Here is a 27,349-nt window from a genome sequence, read left to right as displayed (position 1 = left end):
CTGGCCAGACCCTAAGCCCCAGCTGGAAGAAAGGGAAAACCTACAGTTGCCTTTCTCCCTTTCTTACAGGAGATGAAGTGCTGGAAAATGTCAGCCCCAGTTGTCCAAGTAAGGCATTTCCCCCTGAGCTGAGAAGGGCGACCCACCCCACCCCTCAACCCTCGACCCCCGACCCCTCCCTCTGCACCTCAGATCACTGCAACACCGTGATGCTGTAATTGGTGTACACCGCTCTGACCCCAAGAAACCAGTTCCTGGAGCCTCTGCCCCCGCGAGGGGATCTCAGCTCTTTTACCCACCCTTCCCCTCTGTCCCCAACGTTCAGCCTGGGGATAGGGTGGGGAAGGGACCTGTTGATCCATGGGCACTTTAAAGAGACTGTTTGTCAGGGACTAATCATTAATCTGAAGCACAAGAGGGTGAAGAAATGCTGACTTTAACCTTTGTAGATGCTCACCCTGGGATTTGTATTTACCTGACCCCTAGGGGTCAAAGGAGCCGGCCTTGCAGTGGTACCCTGTTTTCTCCAGAGAGAGAGGGATGCTTCTGATGGGGCAGCACTGCCATCTCGTGGGCGTCTGGCATCACTGCATCTGGACTCGGGACCCAGATGTTCTTTCTCTCAAATTGTTCAGGAAATTTCTCTCAAGCACAGCAGAAACCTCCAGAAATTCCTTCTTGGGGGTTTCTTAAGTCAGCCAGATATCTTTGACGCTTAGTGAACTTTGCCTCAGATATTTGGTAGAATCTAAAAAGAGCCATAGAGTTAGAGTATTTTCATTCTGAAAAGTCAGTGAAAGATATATTTGCTTTATTCTGTCAACTCTTAATTTTCCAAGGAGTCTTTCCTGTAGACTGTCTGAGCCTCATCGCTTGACACTCCCTGCCTTGTGCTTCAGATTAAATATTCAAGGAATACAAGTTAATTTAAATATTAGCCTCAACACTGTCGTAACAGAGAAGTTAAATCTATAAAAAAAAAATTAAGTATAAGGCAAAATTAATTGAAAATAATTGGAGTTTAATTACCGTTTTTCATTATCTGTGCCACTATCCCTCTATGCCCAGGATGGAGTATCCTTGGGCGAGTTATTTCTGCCATGTAGCTGATGGATTTCTCCTCATTGTAGAAGATGCAACACGATTCAAGCACCTCAGGAAATACGTCTATAACTATGAGGCTGAGAGTTCCAGTGGTGTCCCTGGGACTGCTGATTCAAGAAGCTCCACTAAGATCAACTGCAAGGTACGAGGGGAGAGGGAAGGCCACTGGAGGACCCTGGAGCCCAGGGCTGAGCAAACCCGGCTTGCGCCAGGACCGTCATAACCTCTAAGTGCTGGACTGGCCCTCAGTTTGCCAGTCAGCTTCTTTGCTGAGAAGCTATCTGCTACAGAGACTTCCCTGCTGGTCCAGGGGTTAAGGCCTCACCTTCCAATGCGGGAAGTTGTGGATTCAATCCCTGTTTGGGGTGGCCAAGATCCCACATGACTAGACGCCAAAAAACCGAAACATAAACAGAAGCGATATTGCAACAGATTCAATGAAGACTTTAGAAATGGTTCACATTAAAAAAAAAAAAAAATTAAGTTGTCTGCCACAGAAACAATATTTTTACCTACCAGGTTTATTTTGCTATTAGCTTCCATTCCCTGGTGGCTCAGAGGGTTAAGCCTCTGCCTGCAGTGCGGGAGACCCGGGTTCCATCCCTGGGTCAAGAAGATCCCCTAGAGATGGAAATGGCAGTCCACTCTGGTACTTTTGCCTAGAAAATCCCATGGACAGAGAAGCCTGGTAGTCCATGGAGTTGCAAGGAGTCGGACATGACTGAGCAACTTCATTTTCACTTTCACTTTTCTTTCCAAGATGTAATTAAAATATGTGATCTAAAAAGTCAAGATTGCAGACTAATAGAGTTAACATTTCAAGAGATGTCCGATGGGTGAGCATCCCCGGAAAGCATTCTGGAGTGTGGCTTTTATCATCTAACTGAAATAGGATCTACTACTAAAAACAAACAGAACAGAGAATTTTAAACGTGCAGTTTGTTCTCAGATAAAACCTCACCAGTTGTTGAGACAGACTGTACTCGTATCCATGTTCTGCGGAACAGATCTAAGGGCAGCTATTGGGGTTCCTGTGGGAAAGAGAAGTCAAACTGGGCCGCCCTCTTAGTTTTCAGGCACCAGCATCTGTGCTGTCAGGTAAGGTAGCCATTAGTCACATGCGACTATTTAAATTGAATAAAAGTTGTTACTCGGCTGTATTCAAATATAAAATAAAAAGTTTTAAATAAATAAAAATCAATTGAATAAAAGTAAAAATTCAGTTTCTTAGTCACACTAACTGTATTTCGAATGCCCTGTTGGCCCCCATACCTAGTGGCTCCTATATTGGATAGTGAGAAAACAGAACATCTCCAGCACTGCAGAAAGTTCTTTAAACCACGCTGGATAACACAGAGGGAACTATTTAAACTCCAGCTGTATGTGAAGCTTGGAATAGGCCCTGACAGATACACATGGTCTTGGATTTTTGGTTTTTCCACTGACATTAAGGAAGCATTTGCTGTTGAAACCAATGAGAGCCCTCCTCCTGCCTCCTGGTTTTCTTCCAAACCCTCACTCGTCAGCTGCATTTCTTCCAGCCAGTTGTACCTCTTTATAACTAAAGCGAGTACATTTAGAACCAATAAAAAGTTATCATCCTTTGCATACAAAGGGGAAAACTTCAGAAGTATGGTGTCCCGCGGAACATGGGAAAGGTCAGAAATCCCTGAGCTGGGGAGGAGTGTTGTGTTCTTGGTGGAGAGTCTTAATGTACCCTGTCTTCTCAGGTGGAGCTGGAGGTCCCCCAACTCTGCAACTTCATCCTGAAGACGAGTCACTGCACCCTGAAAGAGGTGTATGGCCTCGACCCTGAGGGCAAGGCCTTGCTGAAGAAGACCAAGAACTCTGAGGAGTTTGCTGCTGCCATGTCCAAGTAAGACGTAGGCCTGTGCGTTCAAATTTCTGAGCTCCGGGCATCATGGCATGTGTTTCACATGAGAGTGTGTGTGTGTCCAAGGGAGACATGAGCATGCGTTTATTGTTGGGCACATCTGTGAGTACAAGTATTTGTACTCTCTATTCACCATAGAACAGGAAATTGCTGAGTTTTCACAACAATCAAAAAGAGGGAAGTAGTCTCTACCCTCCCCTACTGAAGTTTCCCTAATTATCATTTAAATATGGTTCTAAAAGATCTCACACTCTTTGAGACAATAAAGCTGAGATGGTTTGTTTAAACAAGTGAATTCATGTTTAAAGAATGAAACAAGACTGTGCCTGGTGGTCCTCAGAGAGGGTCCGGGCAGGACTTGCTGTGACCAAACATGGCTCGGCTCAGCAGAGAACACTAGCTTCAGGGGGTCCAGGGAGAGCCACGGCCTGAGCGGGTCCCCCTCCAGGGCCGGCGTCCTGCCAGTGCACACTGACCAGACCTTTCCTGTTGCTTACAGCTGGCAGCACTTCTGACTGATCAGTGTTCATGGTGTGCTGGTTGTTAGATTTTTTTGAACATCACCCCTGCCTCATCTCAGGATCACAGTTTGCAGTGTCTCCTCCATTGCAGGCAGATTCTTTTCCATCTGAACCATCAGCGAAGCCCTTGTAGTGTCCTAAGTGTGTGCAAATACAGTCATGGGGTTGTTGATTTGGTAACAATGGACACTCCTTCCCTGCCTGTCTTTCAGTTTGTTAAACATTAGACTCGGAAGCCAAAATAGGCCCTGGTGCTTCTGTCTCTTACCAGTGCCTCTTATTGCATCCAAGACTTGGAAGCATCAGAGGGAGTGGGGCCGCAGTGATGGAAGGGAGTAGGAGTTGCTCTCTGGTCTCTTAGTTGCTCAGTCATGTTCGACTTAAAACCCCGTGGACTACAGCCCTTCAGGCTCCTCTATCCATGGAATTCTCCAGGCAAGAATACTAGAGTGGGTAGCCATTCCCTTGTCCAGGGGATCTTCCCAACCCAGAGAACAGGGCCTCCCACATTGCAGGCAGATTCTTTACCATCTGAACCACCAGGGAAGTCTGCTTTGGTCCTTACCCTCCTCCAAACAAAAGAGACTCCTGCTTTTGCCACCTTGAGGCTCTCCTGTGAGCCTGTGTCAGTGTCTGGAATTTTCTGGGAGGATGTAGGGCTGTGGGAACCAACCCTCATCTCTTTTTCTTTCTTCTGACTCAGCTAGAGCAGGGGGTGCCAGGCTCTCTGAAATTCCCTAGGGAAGTCCCCAAAGAAAGGTCCCTACGATCAGAGTTGACCCTTTAGCCATAGCCTGAGATCATATGCAAGTGAAGGAATGTCCAACAAATGTATGGAAAGAAGCTCCAGTTGGCTGGTGGTCAGGAGATGAAATTAATGCAACAAGACAATTATCACGTTATACTCACTTACACCCTTAAGACTACAGAAACGTTAAACAGCAATAGCACCTATTGCTGGCAAGCCTGTGAGGCAAAGCATACCCTCACACATTGCTGCTGCAAAGGAGTGCATTTAGTCAATTTAGTAAATATAATGAAAAATACTTGGAGCCTTTGACATAGCTAAAAAGAAAAGTAGTCACATGTGAAGACAGATGCATAAAAATGTTTGTATCAGTGTTGTTGGTGGGGAAAAAAAGTTAAACATCCAGGAAGAGAAAAGATGAATGCCATCAAATAGGAGACGATCTGAATAAAGAATATATAACCACAGAATGGACTGTTACACAGCTTTGTAAAAAGAATCTGTTAGAGTGCTGCCAGATGACTCAAGGATTTTCATGGATAGAATTAAATGAGAAGAACAAGATAAAGACAAGTATGCATGATGCCATGCCATTTGGATAAAACCAGCAATGACAAACTATTGCTATGAAGGTGTTTTCACTCCCATGCTTCTGTATAAGATCATTGAGTGTGGAGATATGAATGGAAGGCCCAGTGGGGTGTTGTGTGGGGAGAGTGACTGCAGAGACTCATATGGGGAGAGAGAGGGACTGCGTGAGCCAAGCAAAGCAAAAAAAAAAAAGAAAGAATACCAGAAGCATACACATACTTTTTTGAAAATATATGTATATGTGCTGATATTTATCAAAAAACGATATAAAAAGGAGGCTGCAAAGCCACCTAGCCTACGGCTCACGGTGGAGAAGGAACCCCTGGTAACCATACTCTCTGCACCAGGTACGACCTCAAGCTGGCTGTTCCTGAAGGCAAGCAAGTTCTACTTTACCCAGAGAAAGAAGAGCCTAAACACATCCTCAACATCAAGAGGGGCATCATCTCTGCCCTCCTGCTTCCCCCAGAAACGGAAGAGGCTAAGCAAGTGCTATTTCTGGTGAGAATTTAAAAAGCTGATAACAGTGATCCTTTGAACTCCCCTTCACACAGTGGAGCTGGGTTCCACTTATACGTCAACTGGATCGTTGACTCAGCTGCGTGGCTAGTTACACAGGAGGCCCTGTATTGGTGTGAAACACATTGCTCAGAGCTCCCCTGATCTCTGGGCTCACTGAGGGCCCAGCCCACACAGCCTGAGCAGGTTGGGTCTAATTTTATAGCAGTTTCTGAGTTCTTACCACCCTACCCTCTGTTTCATTTTGTTATGTTTCCACAAGGTAGAGCACAGTAAGGCCTCTCTTTGTGTGTGTGTGTGTGTGTGTAATTTTTGGCCACACTCTGCAACGTGTGGGATCTTAGTTCCCCGACCAGGGATTGAACCTATGCTCCTTGCATTGGAAGGCAGAGTCTTAACCACTGGACCACCAACAAAGTCCCCTGTGTGCATTTTAAACACAGAAAATAACTATTTGCCAGCCTCTTTTAAGAATCCCAGGTTTTGCTCTGAGGACACGTTCAGTTTAGTTCAGTCCCGTGAACACTTTTGAGCCCTTACTATGTTCTGAGCTCTGTGCTGTACTCCACGGGGAGCAGATACTGCTGCATTCTGCAGGGGCCCCTGCACCGGGAGGTCTCAGGCTCTGGGGGGAGAACCAAGACATATACACAAAATGGGTTGGAGTACACGCCAAAGAGCCAGGACCACCCTTAAGAGGTTTTCTCATGCCCACCCTGGCTGCCCAGGAACCAACCGCACCCACGTTCTGTCCAAGAGGACGAAGCTTTCTCCCAGATCCATGGGAGATCTGGGAGAAAGCTTTTCTTTTCTTTTCTTTTCTTACAGACTTCTTTCTTACAGGCTTTTCTTACGGGCTTCTTTCCCAGCCCTACCCCAAGCACCTAAAGATGGTTCCCTGTGTTGAGTACACTTGTTGTATCTCCTGCTGCCCTAGGATACCGTGTATGGAAACTGCTCCACAGACTTTACTGTTAAAACGAAGAAGGGAAACGTGGCAACAGAAATATCTATTGAAAGAAACCTGGGGAAGTGTGATCACTTCCAGCCCATTAGCACGGGAGTTAGCCCACTCGCTTTGATTAGAGGCATGGTAAGTTCACATCAGCATTGCTATGCACACTGGCAGCAGCCTCTTCATTATTAACATTATGGAATGTTAGAGCTAGAAGGGATCCCAGAGAAAAAATTCCAGGCAGAGAAAACATAAGGAGCAGTAGGAACAGGTGTCAAGTGTTCGTGTGTTGGTAGGACAGGGAGTCATGTTAGATGCATGCATGCATGCTAAGTCGCTTCAGTCGTGTCCAACTTTTTGCGACCCCATGGACTGTAGCCTGCCAGGCTCCTCTGTCCATGGGATTCTCCAGGCAAGAATACTGGCGAGGGTTGCCATGCCCTTCTCCAGGGGATCTCCCCAACCCAGGGAACAATCAAACACATGTTTCATTGTGTTTCCTTCATTGGCAAGCAGATTCTTTACTACTAGTGCCACCTAGGAAGCCCCGTGTGCCGGATTCCAGGTTATAAATACTTTGCACAGATCAGAAGTCTCCTGGAGTGAAATAAGAAAAGTCTACAGCTGGACTCAGCTTTTAGGTTTTCATCCCCTTGACTAAAAGTCAAGCATGAAGCTCTCTTCTCTCGCTGAGTTTATCTAGTGGTACAGAACCCCTGTTCCCCCACTTTCTTCCCTGAAGGGAAATACATATGGGAGAAGACTCAGGTTCAAGCCCCAGGGCCTGATGAAAATGCTTTTTCCCTGATCCCATTCACAGACCCGCCCCTTGTCAACACTGATTGGCAGCAGCCAGTCCTGCCGGTACACCCTGGACCCAAGGAGGAAGCACGTGTCAGAAGCCATCTGCAATGAGCAGCACCTATTCCTGCCCTTCTCCTACAAGTAGGTCCCTGGCTGTAGCCCCGATTCCTTATTTATGGGGCCATTAAGAGCTGAATGCTTCTCGGTGCCCTGTTGCAAGCTAGGCTGTGCCTGGGAGGAGGTATGAAAAGGTACAAAGCAGAATGTATTTCTATCCTCCTGTCTCAAGCTAATAGGCCGTTTGGTAGGAAAGACTTAGGCATGAGGAACAATTCAAAACCAACAAAAGATATCTGAGATCCAGGCTTTAAGGGCTCGAGATCAGGAAAAACTGGAACCATTACTAGCTGATCGGGTTAGAAAGGCTTTACAGAAGATTTTGGAATTGGCCTAGAGACTTACATATCCACTTTGAAAACTGGTCAGTCAACTAGTGTTGACTGAGTAACTGCTATCTATATTCTTGGCAACTGAACTATGGGAGATCACAAAAGAATTTTGGAGCTTAGTGTCAGTTCATTCCCTCTGGGCACTCTGGAATGGTGGAGAGTGTAAGGTATAGGGGTCCTTCTGATGGAAGGACAGCCAGCATGACCAGAAGGAGCTGTTGCTGTTCACAGGCGGTCAAGGACAGCTGGATATAAATAAGTATGGTTTGAAAGGGGAGCAGGATTTGGGGAGGAGCGGAGATAGGAGAGACATCCAACATGAAGAGCAGAGGATGCTGCGGGGAGCCTGGCCATCCGCGACGTGCTGTCATTCCTGTGTTGCCAGGAACAAATACGGGATGATGGCACAGGTCACACAGACTTTGAAACTTGAAGACACACCTAAGATCAACAGCCGCTTCTTTGAGGAAGGTAAGGTGTGATGTACACATGGCTGCCAGGGTTGGGAAACCTGCCCACGAGGTACCTACCATGGCTTAGCTCCTTGCTGGGCCCTGTGAGAGTCCTGGGCTCTGGGCTTCTGGCCATGGGCCGTTCTACTGAGAAAGCCTGTTCATTTCAGGATGTCAGGTGGCAATGGGATAAAGGAAAGAGGAGAGTTCTCCTAGCACTCCCTGGGTTTTGGAAATAGGAAACTGGCCTCCCAAGTCCACCTTTGGTAAATCGGACAGCCAGGCCTGAGCGAGGCAGGGCAAATGGGAAAGGTCAGGAATCAGTCTTTAGAGCTGAAGGGAACTAGAGAAACCTCTAGTCCAACCTCAGCGCTGCACCTATCTCTATGTCAATGAGTCGTGTGTCCTACCTCGTTCTCAGACACCTGTGATGTCAGGTGGTAGCAGCATGTGCTTTTACTCCCATTCTATGGAAGGAAAAGGGACACACAGAGAGGCTTGGTGACATATCCAAAGTCACAGACTGTTAGAGGCCATGCAGAATGGGCCTCCAGGTCTAATCTAAGTCAGGACTCCTTCCTCCGCACCACTGATTCACCCACCTCCTGGGCAGAGGTGAGAGCAGGGTGATGGAGGGAACACCAAACGTCCCCCCTACACACACACACACACAAACTGCCATTAGACCCAGTGGGAAGACAGGACAGGTGAGGGCCAGTGAGTCTAGCCTCATGTCAGCAGCACCTCCTCACCAGCTCTTTTAGGCAAAAAGGTCATTCAATCCAATACAAGTCTAACAAGCCTGGATTCAATCCCAGCTCTGCTTCTTACACCCAGAAAGCTCTTGGGCACAGTAAGTGGCTCACCTCTGGGTCTTAGTTCCCTTATCTTTAAATTGAGGAATAATATTAACGCTGAACTTCCCAAGTGGTGCTCGTGGTAAAGAACCTGGCTGCCAGTGCAGGAGATGTAAGAGACTCAGGTTCGATCCCTGGGTTGGGAAGATCCCCTGGAGAAGGACATGGCACTCACTCCAGTATTCTTGCCTGGAGAATCCCATGGATAAGGGAGCCTGGCAGGCTACGGTCTATGGGGTTGCAAAGAGTCAGACATCACTGAAGCAACAGCAGGTGTGCACAATATTCACGCTAATCACAAGGAGAGAGTGGCAAGTTAGGGAAACACTGAAGTCAGACCCCTAGCCCAGAGCCAGACACAAAACAGGCACTAAGAACAGAACAAGAGAGGCTTCTTTTCTCCGCCCCCATCTTGCTGACCCTTCCTGAATCTCCAGCTTCTAGAAGAAAGGCGAGGCTGAGATGCATGTGTAAGCTGGAATCCCTCTGACACACTCCTCCTTCCAGGCACTGAGACAGTGGGTCTTGCCTTTGAGACCACCAGGTCCACGTCACCTCCAAAGCATGCTGAGGCCATTGTGAAGACGCTCCAGGAGCTGCAGAAACTGCACGTCTCTGAGCAGAATGCCCAGAGAGCCAACCTCTTCCATAAACTAGTGACCGAGCTGCGAGGCCTCAGCAGTGAGGCGGTCACCTCCCTCTTGCCGAAGCTGATCGAAGTGTCCAGGTATTTCTTGAGCAGTCACAGCTCAAACCTTCATAGATTATGAGCCCATGGGAGCTGGCTGAGACGTCAGCCAGAGAATCCCAGGAACCATTGAAATTTCAACCCATTTAATCAATTGAGTCAGTCAGTAAATGTTTGCTCGATAGAGAAATGTCAGCTAAAGTGTTTAGAGTTCCAGCTAAGGTGTCTCGAGTTCCATGGGTAACACACACACGTACAATGCATCCAAGGTAGATAGATATTTACATGTTGAGATAGGAGGGAAATCTTTCCCACATTTTGATGGGTATCTTTAATCCCTCGTTCTATAATGAGTACCCTGGGAAGTGAGAGAGGAAAAGAAGTCTGTGTTTTCTGGAAGCCTGTAGGCTAGAGGAGAGAGAACTCAAGCAAACAAAATAATACCGTGACTTCTCTTTACTTCAGTGCCGTCTTCGTGCTGTGAAGGTCAGAGAAGGGACTGGGCGAGTGTTTATGTGGCATGTCCCATCTTCTGACCAAAGGATAACAGTCCTCTCTGGGTGTTGAGTCCAGGGGGTCCTTCTTCGGACTTTGCTCCATGGTGCTTCTCCAGTGGATGCTACTTATGGGGAAGGCTTCTCTGTTCTCTAGGGATCTGAGTTAGATTTTGGAAGATGGTTGGATTTGGATCTTGAATAAGGGAATTCCTGACAGAGGGAACCCTGGGGGCCACGGAGGTTTTAGCTGCCTAGAAGGTGATCTTTCTTTCTCTGCCCTTTTCTTCTCAGCCCCATCACTTTACAAGCCTTGATTCAGTGTGGACAGCCCCAGTGCTACACTCACATCCTCCAGTGGCTGAAAAATGAGGGAGCCAACCCCCTTCTGATAGATGCTGTGACCTACCTGGTGGCCTTGATCCCAGAGCCCTCGGCCGAGAGGCTGCGGGAGGTCTTTAACACCGCAAGAGTGCAGCAGAGCCGGCTCACGTTTTATGCTCTGAGTCACATGATCAACAAGTGAGTTTTCCACTGGTTCTCGTAGGAGCGAAGGAAGACCCCGCATGTCAGTGTTGTTTGTACCCTCCCTCCACTTGCAAATTCTGATGCTTACCCTTTCGTTTGTCTAATGGTCAATTTTGAGAGTAATGACTTAAATAAGAGATCAGCGAACATCAGTGTATATTTTAAGATAAGCCTGGCTATGCTTGCTGAATCCTAACTCTTCTTCTGTAGCTATCATAAGACAAACCCTACGTGGACACAGGACCTGCTGGAAATTGCTGATTACCTGTCAGAACAGATTGGCAATGACTGCACTGGGAACGAAGATCTCACCTACCTGATTCTGAGGGTATTTTCAGTTTTTTGTTTGTTGGTTTTGTATAATAGGCATCATTTCAGACGCACTTTTTCTGTCTGCCCCTCACTGCACCTTCTGAGCCCTGATTCTCTCTTGTTTATTTTCAATGTAGGTCATAGGAAATATTGGTAAAACCATGGAGCAACTAACCCCAAAACTTACATCTTCAGTCCTGAAATGTATCAGAAGTGAACAGCCATCCCTGGTGATTCAGAAGGCTGCCATCCAGGCCCTGCGGAAAATGGAGCTTAGTGATGAGGTAAGGGCCACAGAAGATGGCCGAAAATGACGAGTTGATTCAGATTGACAAAGACTTGGAATGAGATTCTAAATCTCACCATTCTACTGACTTTATTCTACTGCTCTTTAATTGCAAATTTCAATACACCTATTGACTGCCTGGGGCTTCCAGATGGCTCAGTGCTAAAGAATATTCCTGCCAATGTAGGAGACACAGGTTTGATCCCTGGGTGGGAAAGGTCCCCTGGAAAAGGAAATGGCAACCCACTGCACCCTTTCTTCTCTGGAAAATCCCATTTTCAGAGGAGCCTAGCAAGGTACAGTCAATGGGGTTACAAGAGAGTCAGACATGACTTACCAACTAAACAATTGACTGCCTAGCCATATGCAGACATGAGAAAAATAGTTGACCTTCCTGCTACTTCAGCAGGCGAAGTGTGATTTTTTTTACTACCTGCTGTCCTCTCACCAGACTGACCATCACTCCCATCTTTGGAAAACATGTCTGATTTTTTTTCCCCCAATTTCCCTAGACTAAGAGAGTCAAACTAGAACTAGCCCCCAAAGGTGGTGATGGTGATTCCACAGCTTTGCAGACAACCTGGCTTACTTATTAGCATCAAATTCTCCTGATTCCTTCTCACATTAACCCTCATATTGAAATAATTTATGTTAAAACATCTTTATCTTCAGTTAGTGGCAGATCTCCAACAAGTCATAACTTGGCCATAATTTGTATATTTTAATGCAATTGAATTCAGCATGCATATTTTTTAAGATTCTTTTTGATGTGGACTATTTTTAAAGTCTTTATTGAATTTGTTACAATATTGCTTCTGTTCTTTGTTTTGGTTTTTTGGCCACAAAAGCATTTGGGAACCTCAGCTGCCCAACCAGGGATCGAATCCACACCCCCTGCATTGGAAGATAAAGTCTTAACCACTGACCACCAGGGAAGCCCCTCAACATGCATTTGATATGTGTCTTCTGAGAACCCTTCCTGGAGCTGGTTGCTCTGGGTGAAGAAGGTTCAGTAACAGCATTTGAAGAATTAATAGAGAGAAATTCCACTTGCAAAATAAGATCAGGCATGTTTCCCAGACATGTTCCATGTTCTGACAGTGATGACAGTCTCATCTTTGGACTACAGGTCCGGGAAGTCCTTCTTCAGACTTTCCTCGATGACACCTCTCCAGGGGATAAGCGGCTGGCTGCCTATCTCATGCTAATGGGGAGTCCTTCCCAGTCGGATATTAGCAAAATCACCCAACTTCTCCCTCGGGAACAGAATGAGCAAGTGAAGAATTTTGTGGCTTCCCACATCGCCAACATCTTAAACTCAGAAGATCTGTATGTCCAGGAGTAAGTAAAGTCATTTTCATGCATCTGCCGCAAGGGGCTGAAATTCCAAACCTCAATTCTGATTTAGCCACTGCCTGCCCTTTAAGGCTGTTCTTTCTTCTGGAACCAACATCTGTGTGAAAGTGCAGCAGATCTGAGCCAAGCTTTGGGGGCAAATAAAACCCAAAGAGTTTGGTAGCGATTGGAAATCCACATTGACTTGGGAGTGAGAGAGTAACATGATGTATGTCAGCTCAAAATACTCTCCTTCTTTTTGTCTAGCTTGAAAAGCTTAGTGGAAGAAGCTCTGAAAAAATCTCAGCTTCCAACTATCATGGATTTCAAGAAATTCTCCCAGAGCTATCAGTTTTCCAAATCAATTTCTCTTCCATCCCTTGACCTGGTCTCAGCCAAAATCGAAGGAAACCTTATATTTGATCCAAACAATTACCTTCCTAAAGAAAGCATGCTGAAAACGACCCTCAAAGTCTTCGGATTTGCTTCAGCTGACCTCTTTGAGGTATGTGTGGTCCTGAAGCAGAGTCTTATGTCTTCTAGCCCATTCTGGCCTACATCATAAATAGGCAAGTCAAGGGAGCCGTGAGCCAGCTCCAAGAGGAGCAAGAATCATCAGGCAGTGATACCGTCACTTCTTCCCTCCACCCTCTTCTTCCTGCCTCCCCACTAGGGGCCATGTGGAGCACGACTCCTTGTATGAATGGAATTGCGATGTCTCAGAGAAGCCCTTACACCGTAAATCCAAGGATTCAAACCCCAAATTCACCCCCAAACCAGAATCTTCAGTTTAACTATGTATCCCCTCTGAACCTTAGCTGCCTCTTCCAGGAAACAAGCACATAATAGGTTTTGTCTTGCAAGATTCTGGTGAGATTTAAATAAGACAACTCCTGCCCAGTAGCATTCACCAAGTACTTGTTTAATAAATTGAGCATAAATAGGGGAATGGGAGATGGACAGACAACAGAGAAACCTGATGGTGTTTCTTGCCTGATTTTCTCTCTCAGATTGGTTTGGAAGGAAAAGGTTTTGAACCAACACTCGAAGCTCTTTTTGGGAAGGAAGGATTTTTCCCAGACAGTGTCAACAAGGCTTTGTACTGGGTTAACGGTAGAGTTCCTGATCGTGTCTCCAAGGTCTTGGTGGACCACTTTGGCTACACCAAAGATGATAAACATGAGCAGGTATATTCTACATATCCTCTCAAGGAAAGCTTTGGGTCTCAATGCGAAAATGTCCTTATCTAAGCCTGGAAATCATCAAAGCACTATCTAACCAAAACGACAACTATGGCTATTACTAACCAGTCCAGTGGGAATAAGAGGCAGTATCCTCTGCAGTGATGGGCCTTTTGGAGATTCAGTCTATCCAGAGTCCAGGCTCATTAGAGGCTCACTAGTATAATGATTAACAGTGTGAACTGTGGGGCATGGGTTTGAAATCTAACCTCACTCTCTTCAAGCTCTGCATACCTGGGCAAGTTGCTTGATGTTATATTTGTTTCCACATCCCCAGAATGCTAATAATAACTTATATCCTTCACAAGGATATTTAAAGACTAAATGAACTAAAGTATGTAAAAAGGTAAACAAAGCCCCTGACTCTTGTGTTGATTATTCAAGAAGCAGATACTATTATAATTTTGAAATTCATATTTTCACTATTATTAACTACTTTCTTTGGCTCTCACCCACATCTGTGCACTAGCTAATGCAGGCAGAATCCTCTTTGAAGTTGGCATAAGCCTCCACTTAAGGAGCAGAAAATAGATCGTGTGATCTGGACCATCTTATTCTTTAACTCTTTGCTGTCCAAAGCATGGCCCAGTCATCGGCATCACAGCAACCCTTGTTAGAAATGCAGGTTCTCAGGCCCTACTGGGCTCTATGGAATCAGAACTTGCATTTGAATGAAAACCCGCAAGTAACCAGTATACACATTTCAATTTGAGAAGCAGGGTGGTAATTTACTCCCCGATGCTCACCTCCATCTCCTAATTTACTCACCTCCACTTGAGGCTGAGGGTCTTTGATCTGTTTTGGGTCTCTCAATCACTCTTTCAGCATCAGTCTATGGAATTCTTATCTCTAAGAACTTACCTAGATCAGAGCTTCCCTAGATGAGATGTGTTTCAAGCTTTTGGCCAATGTGTACATCAGCTGTGCATTCCCAGGAAATCCCTAGTGTTTTCCTTTGTTGGAGGAGAGAAGGAGTAAGCAGGGGAGGGGATGGGGGACAGAGGATCTTCTAATCTTGGGGAGCCATAGGGATCCTGGCATGCTGGAGAACAGAGATCACCTATGCCTACATCATAGATCACTTGAATGCCTACATCATTCAAGAACAGTGTGGAAGCACCATTGTCCCTGACGAGACCTTAGTTTTTTGTTTTTTGTTGGTTTTTTTTTTTAATGTAGTTTGGAGGAGCTGTCTATCTTTTGATAAAAGGTGGGGGCCTGGTTTCAGTGTCTGCCCCCACGTCCCCACCATGAGAGTTTATGTTTAGGCTCATCACAGCTGCAATAGGGAGGTCCCACACCTTAACCTAAGGGTGTTTGACAGCACTCACACCTCACTAGACATTTTGTTGTTAAAATCCCAGGACATGGTCAATGGACTCATGTTCAACGTTGAGAAGCTGGTCAAAGATCTGAAATCCAAAGACTTCCCAGAAGCCAGAGCCTACCTCCGCATCTTGGGAGAAGAGCTTGGCTTTGTCAGACTCCACGACCTCCAGCTCCTGGGGAAGTTGCTGCTGAAAGGTGTTCATACCCTGCAGGGGATCCCCCATATGGTAAGTGGACCGTCATAGGATGATGGCTTAGCCTGGGCTCTTTTGAGATCTCCCAGACTCCCTTATGATCCCAGTCATGCAGACCAGAGAAAGTGCTTGCGCTTCCTTCAGAGAGGCAAGTTTGGCTTAGATGTCAGTGAAGAAAATTCCTGGATTCCTAAGGAATTGATAACATTTAGAAATTAAGCTATTCATCGTGTATCTATTAACAGCATTCATTTGTTCATGTGGAAAACAGTGTATCTCTCTACCTAGAGAGATACACTTTAATATTTAATATTAAATATTCCCTTTAATATTTAAATGATGAAGTGATTATGAAACAAAGTATGTAGAAAACTTCAGTCCCTTGTCTAAATATTCATAATTATTAGTTTATTTCAAAGGTAGAAAATATCCAAATATACTCCCTCGGATATATATAAAAGAGATCTCAAGTTATTTTCCAGAGGTGTTATAAAGAATAAACACTAATGCATACTGATATGTTCATCATCTAAATAGCTCGTCAGTTTTAGAAAACTGGTTTCACCATAATAAATTGTGCTGCAAGTATTCCAACACCAAATAATCAGAATTAAGTCATGCCATGCAATGATACTTAAAGTTCACAAATCTCAGAGGCCCAGAAATAGTCTGAAATGCTCTTTGAATCCCCAGTTGAAAATGACATGATATCTACCCAGGGAAAATTTTTGTATTCCAATTTGTTGAAATCAATAATCGTTCATCTTTATTTATTAAGCTATTCAGCTAATTAAAATATGCCAGTCTCTTTCACTCTGGATAAAGAAGAATAACTATTGTCTGACATGGGGGAGGCTGCATTTCGGAAAGTCTGCTTCAATGAGGCTTACTTTTACTCTCTCCTATATGATATATAGATTAAAGAGCTCGTAAGGAAAGGTTCAACAAGTGACTTGTTCCTTCACTACATCTTCATGGACAATGCCTTTGAACTCCCCACTGGACTTGGATTACAACTGCAAGTGTCCTCCTCAGGCATCATCACTCCTGGAATCAAAGCTGGAGTGAAACTAGAAGTAGCCAATGTAAGAATCTGTTCACTTTCCTCCAGGGCAGATGTCTTGTGCAATTTAAAAAGGTGTTTGAAATTCAAGGTGGAATCACCTCATTAACTTTTCTTTTTTTAATTTATTTTTAAATTTAATTGGAGGGAAATTGCTTTACAGTGTTGTGTTGGTTTCTGCCATACAACATCGTGAATCAGCCTTAATTATACATATATCACCTCCCTCTTGAACCTCTCTCCCCTCCCCCTACTCCACCCCTCTAGGTCATCACAGAGCACCAGGCTGGGCTCCCTGTGTTATACAGTAACTTCTCACCAGCTATCTATTTTACACATGGTAGTGTGTATGTGTTGATGAACATTAGGCTTCCACCAGGTTGCACCTAGCAACTTCTGCTCAGGCATGGCCATAACGTGAGAACTAAGTGTTTCGGTCATCTTTGTATCCTGTTATGCTTAATGTTAACTTGGGCACTTCCTGGTCCTGGGTATCAGTCTGGCCCTGAAGGACTGAGAACATGGCTTTTCCTCCCACAAACACATCTCAGTAACGCTTCCTCTGGTGTGAGCCATCCAGAGATTCTTCCCAGAAGTGGGAAGCTGGTTGGGGGAGTGGTGATCTGACTGCGGGGGACTGAGGTTATTGAACCAAGCTGATTAGGTCATTGTCTGACTTACAGATGCAGGCAGAACTGGTGACAAAGCCGTCTGTGTCTGTGGAGTTTGTGACGAACATGGGCATCGTCATCCCAGACTTTGCCAGGAGCGGGGTGCAGATGAACACCAACTTCTTCCATGAAACAGGCCTGGAGGCGCGAGTAGTTCTAAAAGCCGGGCAGCTGAAGTTCATCATTCCTTCTCCCAAGAGGCCAGTCAGGCTGTTCAGTGGCAGGTAATTCTTTCATTTAGATCTGACCAGCCAGCTTGATAGAAGAAATTATGACTGCAGGGTTTGGCCAAGCTACACAGTTGATTGAGAAAATTCAGGCCCCAATGGATCTTGATGGGAGGGGTGGGGAATGGGGTGAGAGAAGGTACTAGATTACCTGTCCTAGACTCACTGCATAATTACAGTTTCCTAGACATTTCATATTTCACTAAGCTGAGACTTCTGACCTACTGATTAACTAGTTGCTATTAGATTGTATTTTCTTGTGTGATTTCTTTTGAGAATGAAAAAAAAAAAACCAACATGCTAGCTATAGAGAAAACATCCTTGGGAAATGAACATTTTTCCCAAGAAAAATACATACTGATCTACAGTGGCAAAAGTGGACATCTACAGTGGATAAAGCATGAAAGTCCTAATCTACTGACTATGGAGGCAACCTCCTATTAGAGCTCCATGGTCCATAAAATCCTCAAAGAGGGATTTACCTTAGTGTTTCCATATTTTGGACACTTTTTAATTAATAATTATTATGTTCACTGAACTCTAACCCCCTGAATGCTTTGCAAGAGTGTTATCAAATATAAGACAAATGGAGACCATTTTACTCTCATTCTCTTTCTGCCTACACAATAAAACTTATATAAGGACACATTAATTTATCAATTCAAACATAGTGAGATAAGCAGGGACTGTCAAGTGAAGGTTGAGTTAGAGGACGCAGGAGAGGACCATGATGTTGTGTATTGTGGAGCCTGTGGCAGTTAGAGAAAGCATTCTGGAGAAAGCCACACTGCAGCTGATCCCTGGAAGCCGTGTGGGAGTTACCCAGACAAAAGAGAAAAGAATGAATGTTCCCAGGCAAAGAGAAAAGCACGTGCAGGGACCTGAAGGAAAAATGTGGTTCCAGGAACTACAAGAAAAGTTCCATGTGGTCAAGTGCATGGGAAATACAGTGAAAGAGGATATGAGAGGCGGCAGGGGTCAGCCTTGTGAGCCATCTTCAGGAGCGTGGGCTCTTCTGAAGGCAAAAGGGTTGAAAGTGGGTGTGTAAATGAAATAAGGTTGGTGTTTTAGAAAACTCTGACTCCGGAGTAGGAGATGGGTCGAGAGGAGGCATGGCCAGAGCAGGAAGATTGGTTACAACCGCATGCTGGGGGAGATGGTAGTGCTGCTCCTGAGGAGGGCAGACAGACAAAGCAATGAACTGACCCCAGAAATCCTTAGGAGGTGGGAACTTGGTGATTGACTGGATGCAGGGAGTGAGCAGGGGGGCAGGATGAGGAAAAAGAAGGAGTCAGGAGGAGTCAGAGGTGCTCGTCATTGAAATAGAGACTAAAGAAGCAAAGCAATTGGTGAGGGGGATAAGGACAAATGCCATTTTCAACACACTGGCTTGGAAGTCCTGGGAGACTGAGATACCCAGCTGTGGTCAGATCCATGGGTCTGAGCTCAGTGTGAAGGTCTGAACTATAAATACATATCTGGGCATCACTGGCACATAGAGGTTGTTGAAATCAAACAGTGATTCATGTAGAGTAAGGCATGAGGGACTAGGACAAGAACAGATAGAATATACACACGTAAAAGACGCATATGCCGCAGAGAGTGATAAGAGGTGACCAAAGCCATGAACGGTCACAGAAGCCCGGGAGCAGCCACAGGGGTGGATCACCCCACGGACGGGGCATCACTGGCACTTAGGGTTCCAGCCCACCAGCAAAGGTTGGTCTCAGCACACCCCTAAAATGAGAAAACAGCCCTGAGAAAAGAACATGGTATATCAAAGAGACCATCCTTAGGTGGAATCAGGACATTATGAAGTACTCTTGCACTTACTAATTTTTTAAGAGCATCCTGGGGAGGAGGATACCAGATATTTTCAGATCTAGTTCAGACTCTAAGGTCTTAATCTGGCCATTAGTGAGCAACTCTGCTGAATGTTCCCAAGAGATCAAAGAAGACAAAGCCGAAAAATGTCCATTGGAGGTGACTGGAGACGCTGATGAAGGCAGTTGCAGAAGCAGCAGGAGGGTGGCCGTCAGACCCCTGTTCAGGAGAAGGGTGTTGAATGAAAGTGGTGACTACAGAGGCAGACAGATTTCTTGATTGCAAGGGAGACAAGAGGGGGCTAGAAGGGCAGGAAAGGGGTGTGGAGTGTGTGTACACAGTGGGAAAAGAGACTTGAGTATGTTTAATGCTGGTGGAGAAAAGCTAGTGGAGAGGGATTTCAGGTGAAAAACAAGTCGGACACCTTTAATCTGCACTTTAGGAAGGAAGGGGCAGCCATGAAGTCAGGTCCCAGTGACCATTACTGACCTCTCTGAGTCTCTTTCATCTGTAAAAGGAGACTCTTAATTCCTACTGTCATGGAAACTACAGATAGGAAATGTGACCAACTTAGTGCAATGTCTTAGCGCAAATTGTTTTGGGAAATGTTAAGAGTCACAGGGTTGTTCGCCTTATTGATGTTCTTCTTACAGTTCTAGGTTTCTGAGTAAATCAAAGAATTTGAGGTGGATATGAACAGAGATAGGGAGCAGGGTAAGGGGGCATTTGCATTGGGAGAATCAGTGATGTTCATTTCAATGGCTTGAAAATAACTAGGTTTTTTTTCCCCTTCTTTGACTAGTAACACATTGCATTTGATCTCTACCACCAAAACGGAAGCGATCCCACCTCTCATTGAGAACAGGCAGTCCTGGTCAACTTGCAAACCTTTCTTCATTGGCCTGAACTATTGCATCACGGGTGCTTACTCCAATGCCAGCTCCACAGACTCTTCCTCCTACTACCCGCTGACTGGGGACACCAGGTCAGAAATGCTCAGTGTCTCTGCCCAGCATCTGCTCACCTCCTAGATTATGACCACCTCGCAGGGCTTCCCATGTGGTGCTAGTGATAAAGAAAATGCCTGCCAGTGCAGGAGACACACAGGCATGGGTTCCATCCCTGGGTGGGGAAGATCCGCTGGAGAAGAAAATGACAACCCAGTATTCTTGTCTGGGAAATCCCACGGACCGAGGAGCCTGCCGGGCTACAGTCCAGGGGGTCACCCAGAGTTGGACATGACTGAGCGTTCACGTGCAAGCAGGGCCAAGGAAGAACACTGTGTGTTGTATTGCCATGTGACCAGCCTCAGGAACTTGCTCTATGCCTTGGTTATTAGAACTGTGGTCCTTTGCCCTACACACCAGAAGGGTACCTACCTAACCTTTGTGGCTAGGTTTTGGCATCCTCTCAGGTGGAGAGGAGAGGGCAGTGTTGGAAGGTGAGGTGTCATAACGCCTAGGGAGGTCTTAGCTCCAAAAATAAACAAAGGAAATTTTATCAAACTCCCTCAAGGAAACTGTACCCACTGCCACTGAGAATCACTCCTTTAAAAGCATCTCTTTGTAGGTGGTGCCCCCTTTTTCTCCCTCATGCATTAGAGGAGGAGATCATAGACATATGCTGATTTGCTCCCAGTTCAGTATCCATGTTTCCATTATCTCCAGACACACTGGCAAGATCTTTCTTGAAGCCATTCCCACTCCGTGGCTTCCCTTGTGGCTCAGCTAGTAAAGAATCCGCCCTCAATGCGGGACACCTGGTTTCAGTCCCTGGGTTGGGAAGATCCCCTGGAGAAGGCAAAGGCTACCCACTCCAGTATTCTGGCCTGGAGAATTCCATGGACCTTATAGTCCATGGAGTCGCAGAGTCGGACACGACTGAGCGACTTTCACTTCACTTCCCACTCCTTATTCTCAGCTTTGCTGACTTAACCAGCCAACCTCTGCTGGTCCAAAAACCCCAGGCATCCTGGGATTTGCCCTTGCCTTGGGCTTTTGGAGGAAATGAAGGGACCTTAAAGATCATCATTAGTTAAGGACAAGAGACAGGGTTAAATAAGGACCAGATTTTTGTTGCAATTGGGGCCGAGTTGTTTTGGCGATGATATTATCATCACGAAGGCTCTAACATTATGCATCACGTGCATTGTAACATCTTTAGATTTGAACTGGAACTGAAGCCCACAGGAGAAGTGGAACAGTATTCTGCCAAGGCATTTTACGAACTACGGAGAGATGGTGAAGCCTTGGTGGACATGCTGAAGCTTGTAACTCAGACTGAAGGCAAGTATGCAGAAAAGGGCCCTTCCATCTCCGCCCTCAATCTCAAGTCCAGGACTCACAAGGAGAACGCATTTCGTTTAATGGATTTAACAAATAGTTACTGAGTGCTGGTTAAGTGTCAGGCCTGATCTAAGAGCTGAAAATAGAATAGTAAACAGAGATAAAGTCACTGTCTTTTGTGGAGTTTATAGTAAACAACCAAACAAGTAAATATTCAGAAGGTCAGATTTCTGCTGGGGAGAAGAGAGCACAGAGGGGCCTAGGGGATGTCAGGAGTGGCAGCCAGGAGAAAGGGTAGGGGAAGCCAGTGCCATATGGAATGAAAAGGGAAGCTCTCACTGGTAAAGGGAGCATAAACAAGAGGCCTGAAAGAGGTAAGGGGATAATGCACATGTAAAGACTGAGGGGCCAGCTGGTGCAAAGGTCCTGGGGCAGGTGCATGGCCTCTGTTTGAGGAAAAGGAAGGAAGTTGGTATGGCTGAATCAGAGATCAGGGAGGAAAACTATAGAAGATGAAGTCAGAGAAATAGGGGCAAGGCGAAGGATGGTCGTGTACGCTGTGTAAGGATGTTAGTTTTTACAATGAGTGAAGTAAGCTACTATTTTTTTTAATTGAAGTATACTTGATCTAAAATGTGTTACTTTCAGGTGTCTAGCAAAATGATTCAGTTATAATATATATATACACTTTTTCAGATTCTTTTCCATTATAGATTATTACAAGATATTGACTATAGTTCCCCGTGTTGTACAGAAGATCCTTTTTTAATCTCTTTTATACATAATACTGCATATCTGTTGATCTTAAACTCTTAATTTACCCATCCACCCCCTTTGTCCTTTGGTAGCCATAAGTTTGTTTTCTGTGAGTCTGTTCTATCAGTAAATTCATTTGTATCATTTGTTTAGATCCCACATGTTAGTGATATCGTATGATATTTGTCTTGCTTTGTCTGACTTATTTCAGTTAGAACAATAATCTCTAGGTCCATCCATGTTTCTGCATATAGCAATGTTTTACTCCTTTTTATGGCTGGGTAGTATTCCATTGTATGTGTATACCAGATCTTCTTTATCCATTCATCTGTTTGTGGACATTTAGGTTTCTTTTATGTCTTCACTATTGTAAATAGTGCTGCTATGAACATTGGGGTTCATGTATCTTTTCAAATTAGGTTTTGTGTCTAATTTGGGTGTATGCCCAGGAGTGGGATTGCTACATCATATGTTTATAATTTTTAGTTTTTTAGGGAACCTCCATACTATTCTTCATAGTGGCTGCACCAATTTATAGCCCCATCAACACAGTAGAAGGGTTCTCTTTTCTCCATATCCTATCCAGCATTTATTATTTTTAGACTTCTTGATAATGGCCATTCTGACCAGTGTGAGGTGACATCTCACTGTAGTTTAAAAACGAAAGGAAAACAAAACCCACAGGAAAGGGGGTACTCACAGGGGATATGGATGGAAAAAAAAGTCATTTAACAATTTTACAAGAGACATAAAATGGGTAAACCTGTGAACTGAAGGAAACCTGGGAATCTTGTGACAAAGAAGGGAGGAGCTGGGAGAGAGGCAGGCAGGGCATAGTGGCAGGGAGCCAGGAAGGATGTCATAGGCAGATCCTCATACGGAGATGTGTGCCTGACAGAGCCAAGCCTTTACTGATCCCTGAAGGTGCTAAGTGTTTCTCATGTCAGGCCCTTTGCACTTCTGATTTCCTCTGCCTGGACAGCTCTCCCCATAGGGTACAGCCTGGCTCAGCATCTTTCTCATTTTTATTTATTTATTTGGCTGTGCCAGGTCTTAGCTGCGGCATGCAAGATCTTTAGTTGCCACATGCGAACTCTAAGTGTGGCATATGGGATCTAGTTCCCTGACCAGGGATGCAACCTGGGTCCCCTACACTGGGAGCTTGGAATGTTAGCCAATGGACCACCAGGGAAGTCCCTCACCCTCTCTCTTCATTCAAGCCTCTGCCCACATATCCTCTTATCAGAGCTTCTCTGGCCACCACGCATGAAACAGCACATCTTCTGTCCTTGTCGGTCGTTTATCATCTTATCCAGTTTTACTTTTCATCTTAACATTTATTACCACCGGACATATGTACTTGCTTATTGTCTGTACACCTCCCACTGGAATGTCAGCTCCATGAGGACTGGGAATCCCAGTGCCAAGAGCAGTGCCTCGCCCATGATAAGTAATCAGTAAATATTTACAAGCTGAACACATGTCCAGGTACCCTAGACTTAAAAATTTAAGGTAAAATCCCTGAACTGTGTCCTCAGTTGAGTGCATTAAGTTCTGGAGGTTTCTCTGCCTTGTTCTCTTTTCTTCCTATACGGAGCTGATGAATACGTATCTTGACTCTTGTATGCTCTCCCAGGTGTGAAGCAGACCGAGGCTACTCTGCTGTTCAGATACAATCGGCAGAGTAAGACCTTGTCCAGTGAACTCCACATTCCAGATTTTGACGTTGACCTTGGGACAGTTCTCAAAGTTAGTTATGACCCTTCTAAGGAAAAGAAGTCTTACAAGCTCACCCTGGACTTTCAGAACAAGAAAATCACTGAGGTCACCCTCACTGGCCACATAAGGTAAGGAACTCTCCAGGGGGGTCTGGCCAGAGCTATGGACCCTCCTGTCTCTGCCCTTTCTTCCTTTTCAGCTTTAAAGCTGACCAGGCCAGGGGTACCCACAGTCCACAGTGCAAGGGACAGATAGAACCCTCATCATTCTGACTCTCTGCTCATGTCTGGTTGGACCGGCCTGACATTCACTGGTATTACTATTCATGAGGCACTGTGCTGGGCACTTTAATTATCTCAGCCCTCGTGATAAACTGCAAGGTAGGTATGAGTTTCTCTGTTTTATAGATGAGGGAATGGCAGCTCAAAGGGGTTAAATAATTTGGCCAAGACAGCAGAGATAGTAAGGGTAGAGCAGGATTCAGTTTTTGAAAACCTCTCCCCTACCTCCCTGGAAAGTCCTGAATTTGTGCCGAGTTAGCTTTAGAAGCTGAGAAGTTTAATCTCCGGTCACTTCTTTGAGCCATTCGTGTATCATGTTTTCATCACCACAAATAGAACCCGTGTTTCATCCTGCATATCTCCTTGGAATGAATGGAATCATTGATGTTGACCTTTTCTTTTTCAATAGCTATGACAGGAGGGAAGAAGGCAAAATCAAAGGTGTGATTTCCATACCCCGTTTGCAAGCGGAAGCCAGAAGTGAGATTCTCAGCCTCTGGTCTCCCTCAAAACTGCTCCTTCAGATGGACTCCTCTGCCACGGCTTACGGCTCAACAATATCCAAGAAGGTGGCGTGGCGTTATGGTGTGTATGTCTCTCCTACGTGAGCACACCCGAGAAGAGCTCCGTGTACTTGAGGGCAGTGCTAACAGCCATAGGTAGGGACTGACCTGGTGCTCTTGACAGCTATTTCCCATGTGTGTTTTCAGATGGAGAGAAGATTGAATTTGAATGGAACACAGGCACCAATGTGGATACTAAAAAAGCAACTTCCAATTTCCCTGTGGATCTCTCTGGTCTTCCTAAAAGCTTGCATACGTATGCCAATATTCTCCTGGATCGCAGAGTTCCTCAGACAGACCTGACTTTTCGGCACATGGGTTCCAAATTAGTTGCTGTGAGTACACATCAGCCAGTCAATAAATACACAGTGATAATTACATAGTCAACCCTACATTAGGTGAAAGAGAATATCCAATGATGGACAAGGTATGCTTCCCACCTCCAGGGAATTCCTGGGGAGAAAAAGAAGCATTGACATGCGCACTCTAGTTGTTTAGGTGTTAAGTCTTGTCCAACTGTTTTGCAACCCCATGTACTATAGCCCACCAGGCTCTTCTGTCCATGGGATTTCCCAGGAAAGAATACTGGAGTGGTTTGCCAACTCCAGGGGATCTTCCTGACCCAGGGATTGAACTTGCCTCTCCTGCATTGGCAGGCAGGTTCTTTACCACTGAGCCACCAGGGAAGCCCTTAATACGTGCCTAGTTACCCAGTTACATAAGGCTGTATGTTTTAAATACCAAATGAATACTAAGCAGAAGAGTTACCTGTGCCTAAGACATCACAGGGAACTTCAGCATACTGGCTAGAGGGTTGACTATGCTATGCATTCCTTTTATAAAATACAGGAAGAGATGAATTACTGCCAACCAAAATTAAATAATTTTTATGATTTATATTTTAACTTTGAGTATATCATCCTGCTTAATGATAGAAGTGTCAAATTTGGATTATCACCTAATGTGAACTGTGTTTGATGCCTGTCCATGCCCACTGCTTTTAAAACTCCTGTTATTTTGTAGGCAGCAAGCACCTGGCTCCAGGAGACATCCAGGAGTCTTCCTTACGGCCAGAATATACAAGATCAACTCAGTGGCCTGCAAGAGTTGTGCCTCCAGAAAATGAAATTGCCAAACTTCCACATCCCAGAAAACCTCTTCTTGAAAAGGTGAAAAAATGAACCAGAAAAATTTCTTGAACCATGAGACATAAATGGAAGATTTTACTTAGCGTGATTTAGGCCTTTTTTCAATTTACATTTTTAATGGAAGTGATGTGAGCATTTTATTAGTAACTGTAGCATGAATGCTATGGCATTTTTGCATTAGTAAATATGAGGTCAACCCGGTTAAAAAAAAAAAATCCTAAGAAAGTACTTAGGAGATTCTAGTACTCCGTCCCTAAGATGTTTCACAGGTTATGAAACGCATTTGCAGGTAAGTGATTGTGTCACTGTAAAAACAAGAAAAACTATGACTTGGTAAAGAACCTGCCTGCTAATCAGGAACTGTAAGAGATTCCAGTTCTATCGCTGGGTCGGGAAGATTCCCTGGAGGAGGGCATGGCAACCCACTCCAGCATTCTTGCCTGGAAAATACCATGGACAGAGGAGCCTGGCAGTCTACAGGGTCGCAAAGTGTCAGACATGACTGAAGCAACCTAGCCCACACAACTATGACTTAGACGGATGGTAGTCATAAGGACACAGCTCTTGGAAGGGATTTGAATGAATCTGAGTGTTTGATAGGTAGGGATTAAGACCAAGAACTCCAGGCCCTGGGAAGAGCATGAGCAGCGTGCAGTACTGGATTGAGAATGGGACACCTGCACTGTTGTTTGAAAGGTCAGAAGGCAGCGAAGTTCTTGCCGTCTGACTGTGGGCACTGTCTTTGCTCTTCATTTCAGTGACGGTCGGATCAAATACACCTTGAACAAGAACAGTATGGAAATTGAGATCCCATTGCCTTTTGGTGGCAAATCCTCCGAAGATCTAAAGATGTTCAAGATGATTCAGACTCCAGCCCTCAACTTCCAGCCTCTGGGATTCCACCTGCCATCGCAAGAGTTCCAAATCCCCACTTTTACCATCCCCCACTTGTATCCACTGCGGCTGCCCCTCTTGGGTGTGCTAGACCTCTCCACAAGTATCTACAGCAACTTGTACAACTGGTCTGCCTCCTATACTGGCGGCAACACCAGCACGGACCACTGGAGCCTTCAGGCTCAGTACCACGTGAAGGCAGATTCTGTGGTCGACCTGCTCTCCTACCACGTGCAAGGTGAGCCATGCTCACAGGGAGGGTCACAGAACAGCTTCGCTCCATGTCCCAGTGGGAGAACCTCCTTTAGGAAGGGAAAAACTTCCTTACAGATATTTTTCTTGCTACCTGGAACCCTGTTCTTTTATTATTATTATTATTTTTAATTGAAGGATAATTGTTTTCCAATATTGTGTTGGTTTCTGCCAAACATCGACATGAATTGGCCATAGGTATGCCTATGTCCCCTCCCTCTTGAACCTCCCTCCCACCTCCCTTCCCACCCCTCCCCTCCAGGTTGTTACAGAGCCCCAGTTTGAGTTCCCTGAGTCATACGGCAAATTCCCATTAGCTGTCTGTTTTACATATGGTCATGTATATGTTTCCATGTTACTCTCTC

At 45.3% G+C, this 27,349-nt stretch overlaps 1 protein-coding gene across 1 annotated transcript in view; it reads left to right on the top strand.

Annotated features, from left to right (window-relative positions):
* APOB (apolipoprotein B) overlaps positions 1-27,349 on the top strand; it is a 39,726-nt gene that overhangs the window by 328 nt on the left and 12,049 nt on the right. The window contains exons 2-25 of the mRNA XM_068966590.1: positions 70-108; positions 1,131-1,246; positions 2,835-2,980; positions 5,206-5,359; positions 6,315-6,470; positions 7,153-7,277; positions 7,971-8,056; positions 9,402-9,621; positions 10,371-10,598; positions 10,815-10,932; positions 11,054-11,200; positions 12,332-12,543; positions 12,805-13,042; positions 13,548-13,724; positions 15,143-15,334; positions 16,219-16,386; positions 17,048-17,259; positions 19,889-20,071; positions 21,250-21,371; positions 23,764-23,974; positions 24,537-24,712; positions 24,838-25,025; positions 25,714-25,859; positions 26,597-26,970. Of these exons, the coding sequence (XP_068822691.1) occupies positions 70-108; positions 1,131-1,246; positions 2,835-2,980; positions 5,206-5,359; positions 6,315-6,470; positions 7,153-7,277; positions 7,971-8,056; positions 9,402-9,621; positions 10,371-10,598; positions 10,815-10,932; positions 11,054-11,200; positions 12,332-12,543; positions 12,805-13,042; positions 13,548-13,724; positions 15,143-15,334; positions 16,219-16,386; positions 17,048-17,259; positions 19,889-20,071; positions 21,250-21,371; positions 23,764-23,974; positions 24,537-24,712; positions 24,838-25,025; positions 25,714-25,859; positions 26,597-26,970 (4,134 nt within the window). The remainder of the gene's footprint in view (positions 1-69; positions 109-1,130; positions 1,247-2,834; positions 2,981-5,205; positions 5,360-6,314; positions 6,471-7,152; positions 7,278-7,970; positions 8,057-9,401; positions 9,622-10,370; positions 10,599-10,814; positions 10,933-11,053; positions 11,201-12,331; positions 12,544-12,804; positions 13,043-13,547; positions 13,725-15,142; positions 15,335-16,218; positions 16,387-17,047; positions 17,260-19,888; positions 20,072-21,249; positions 21,372-23,763; positions 23,975-24,536; positions 24,713-24,837; positions 25,026-25,713; positions 25,860-26,596; positions 26,971-27,349) is intronic.

This window comes from Capricornis sumatraensis, chromosome 1 (assembly GCF_032405125.1).
Source record: "Capricornis sumatraensis isolate serow.1 chromosome 1, serow.2, whole genome shotgun sequence".
Taxonomy (NCBI): Eukaryota; Metazoa; Chordata; class Mammalia; order Artiodactyla; family Bovidae; genus Capricornis; species Capricornis sumatraensis.
This window is presented reverse-complemented; position numbering and strand designations above follow the sequence as displayed.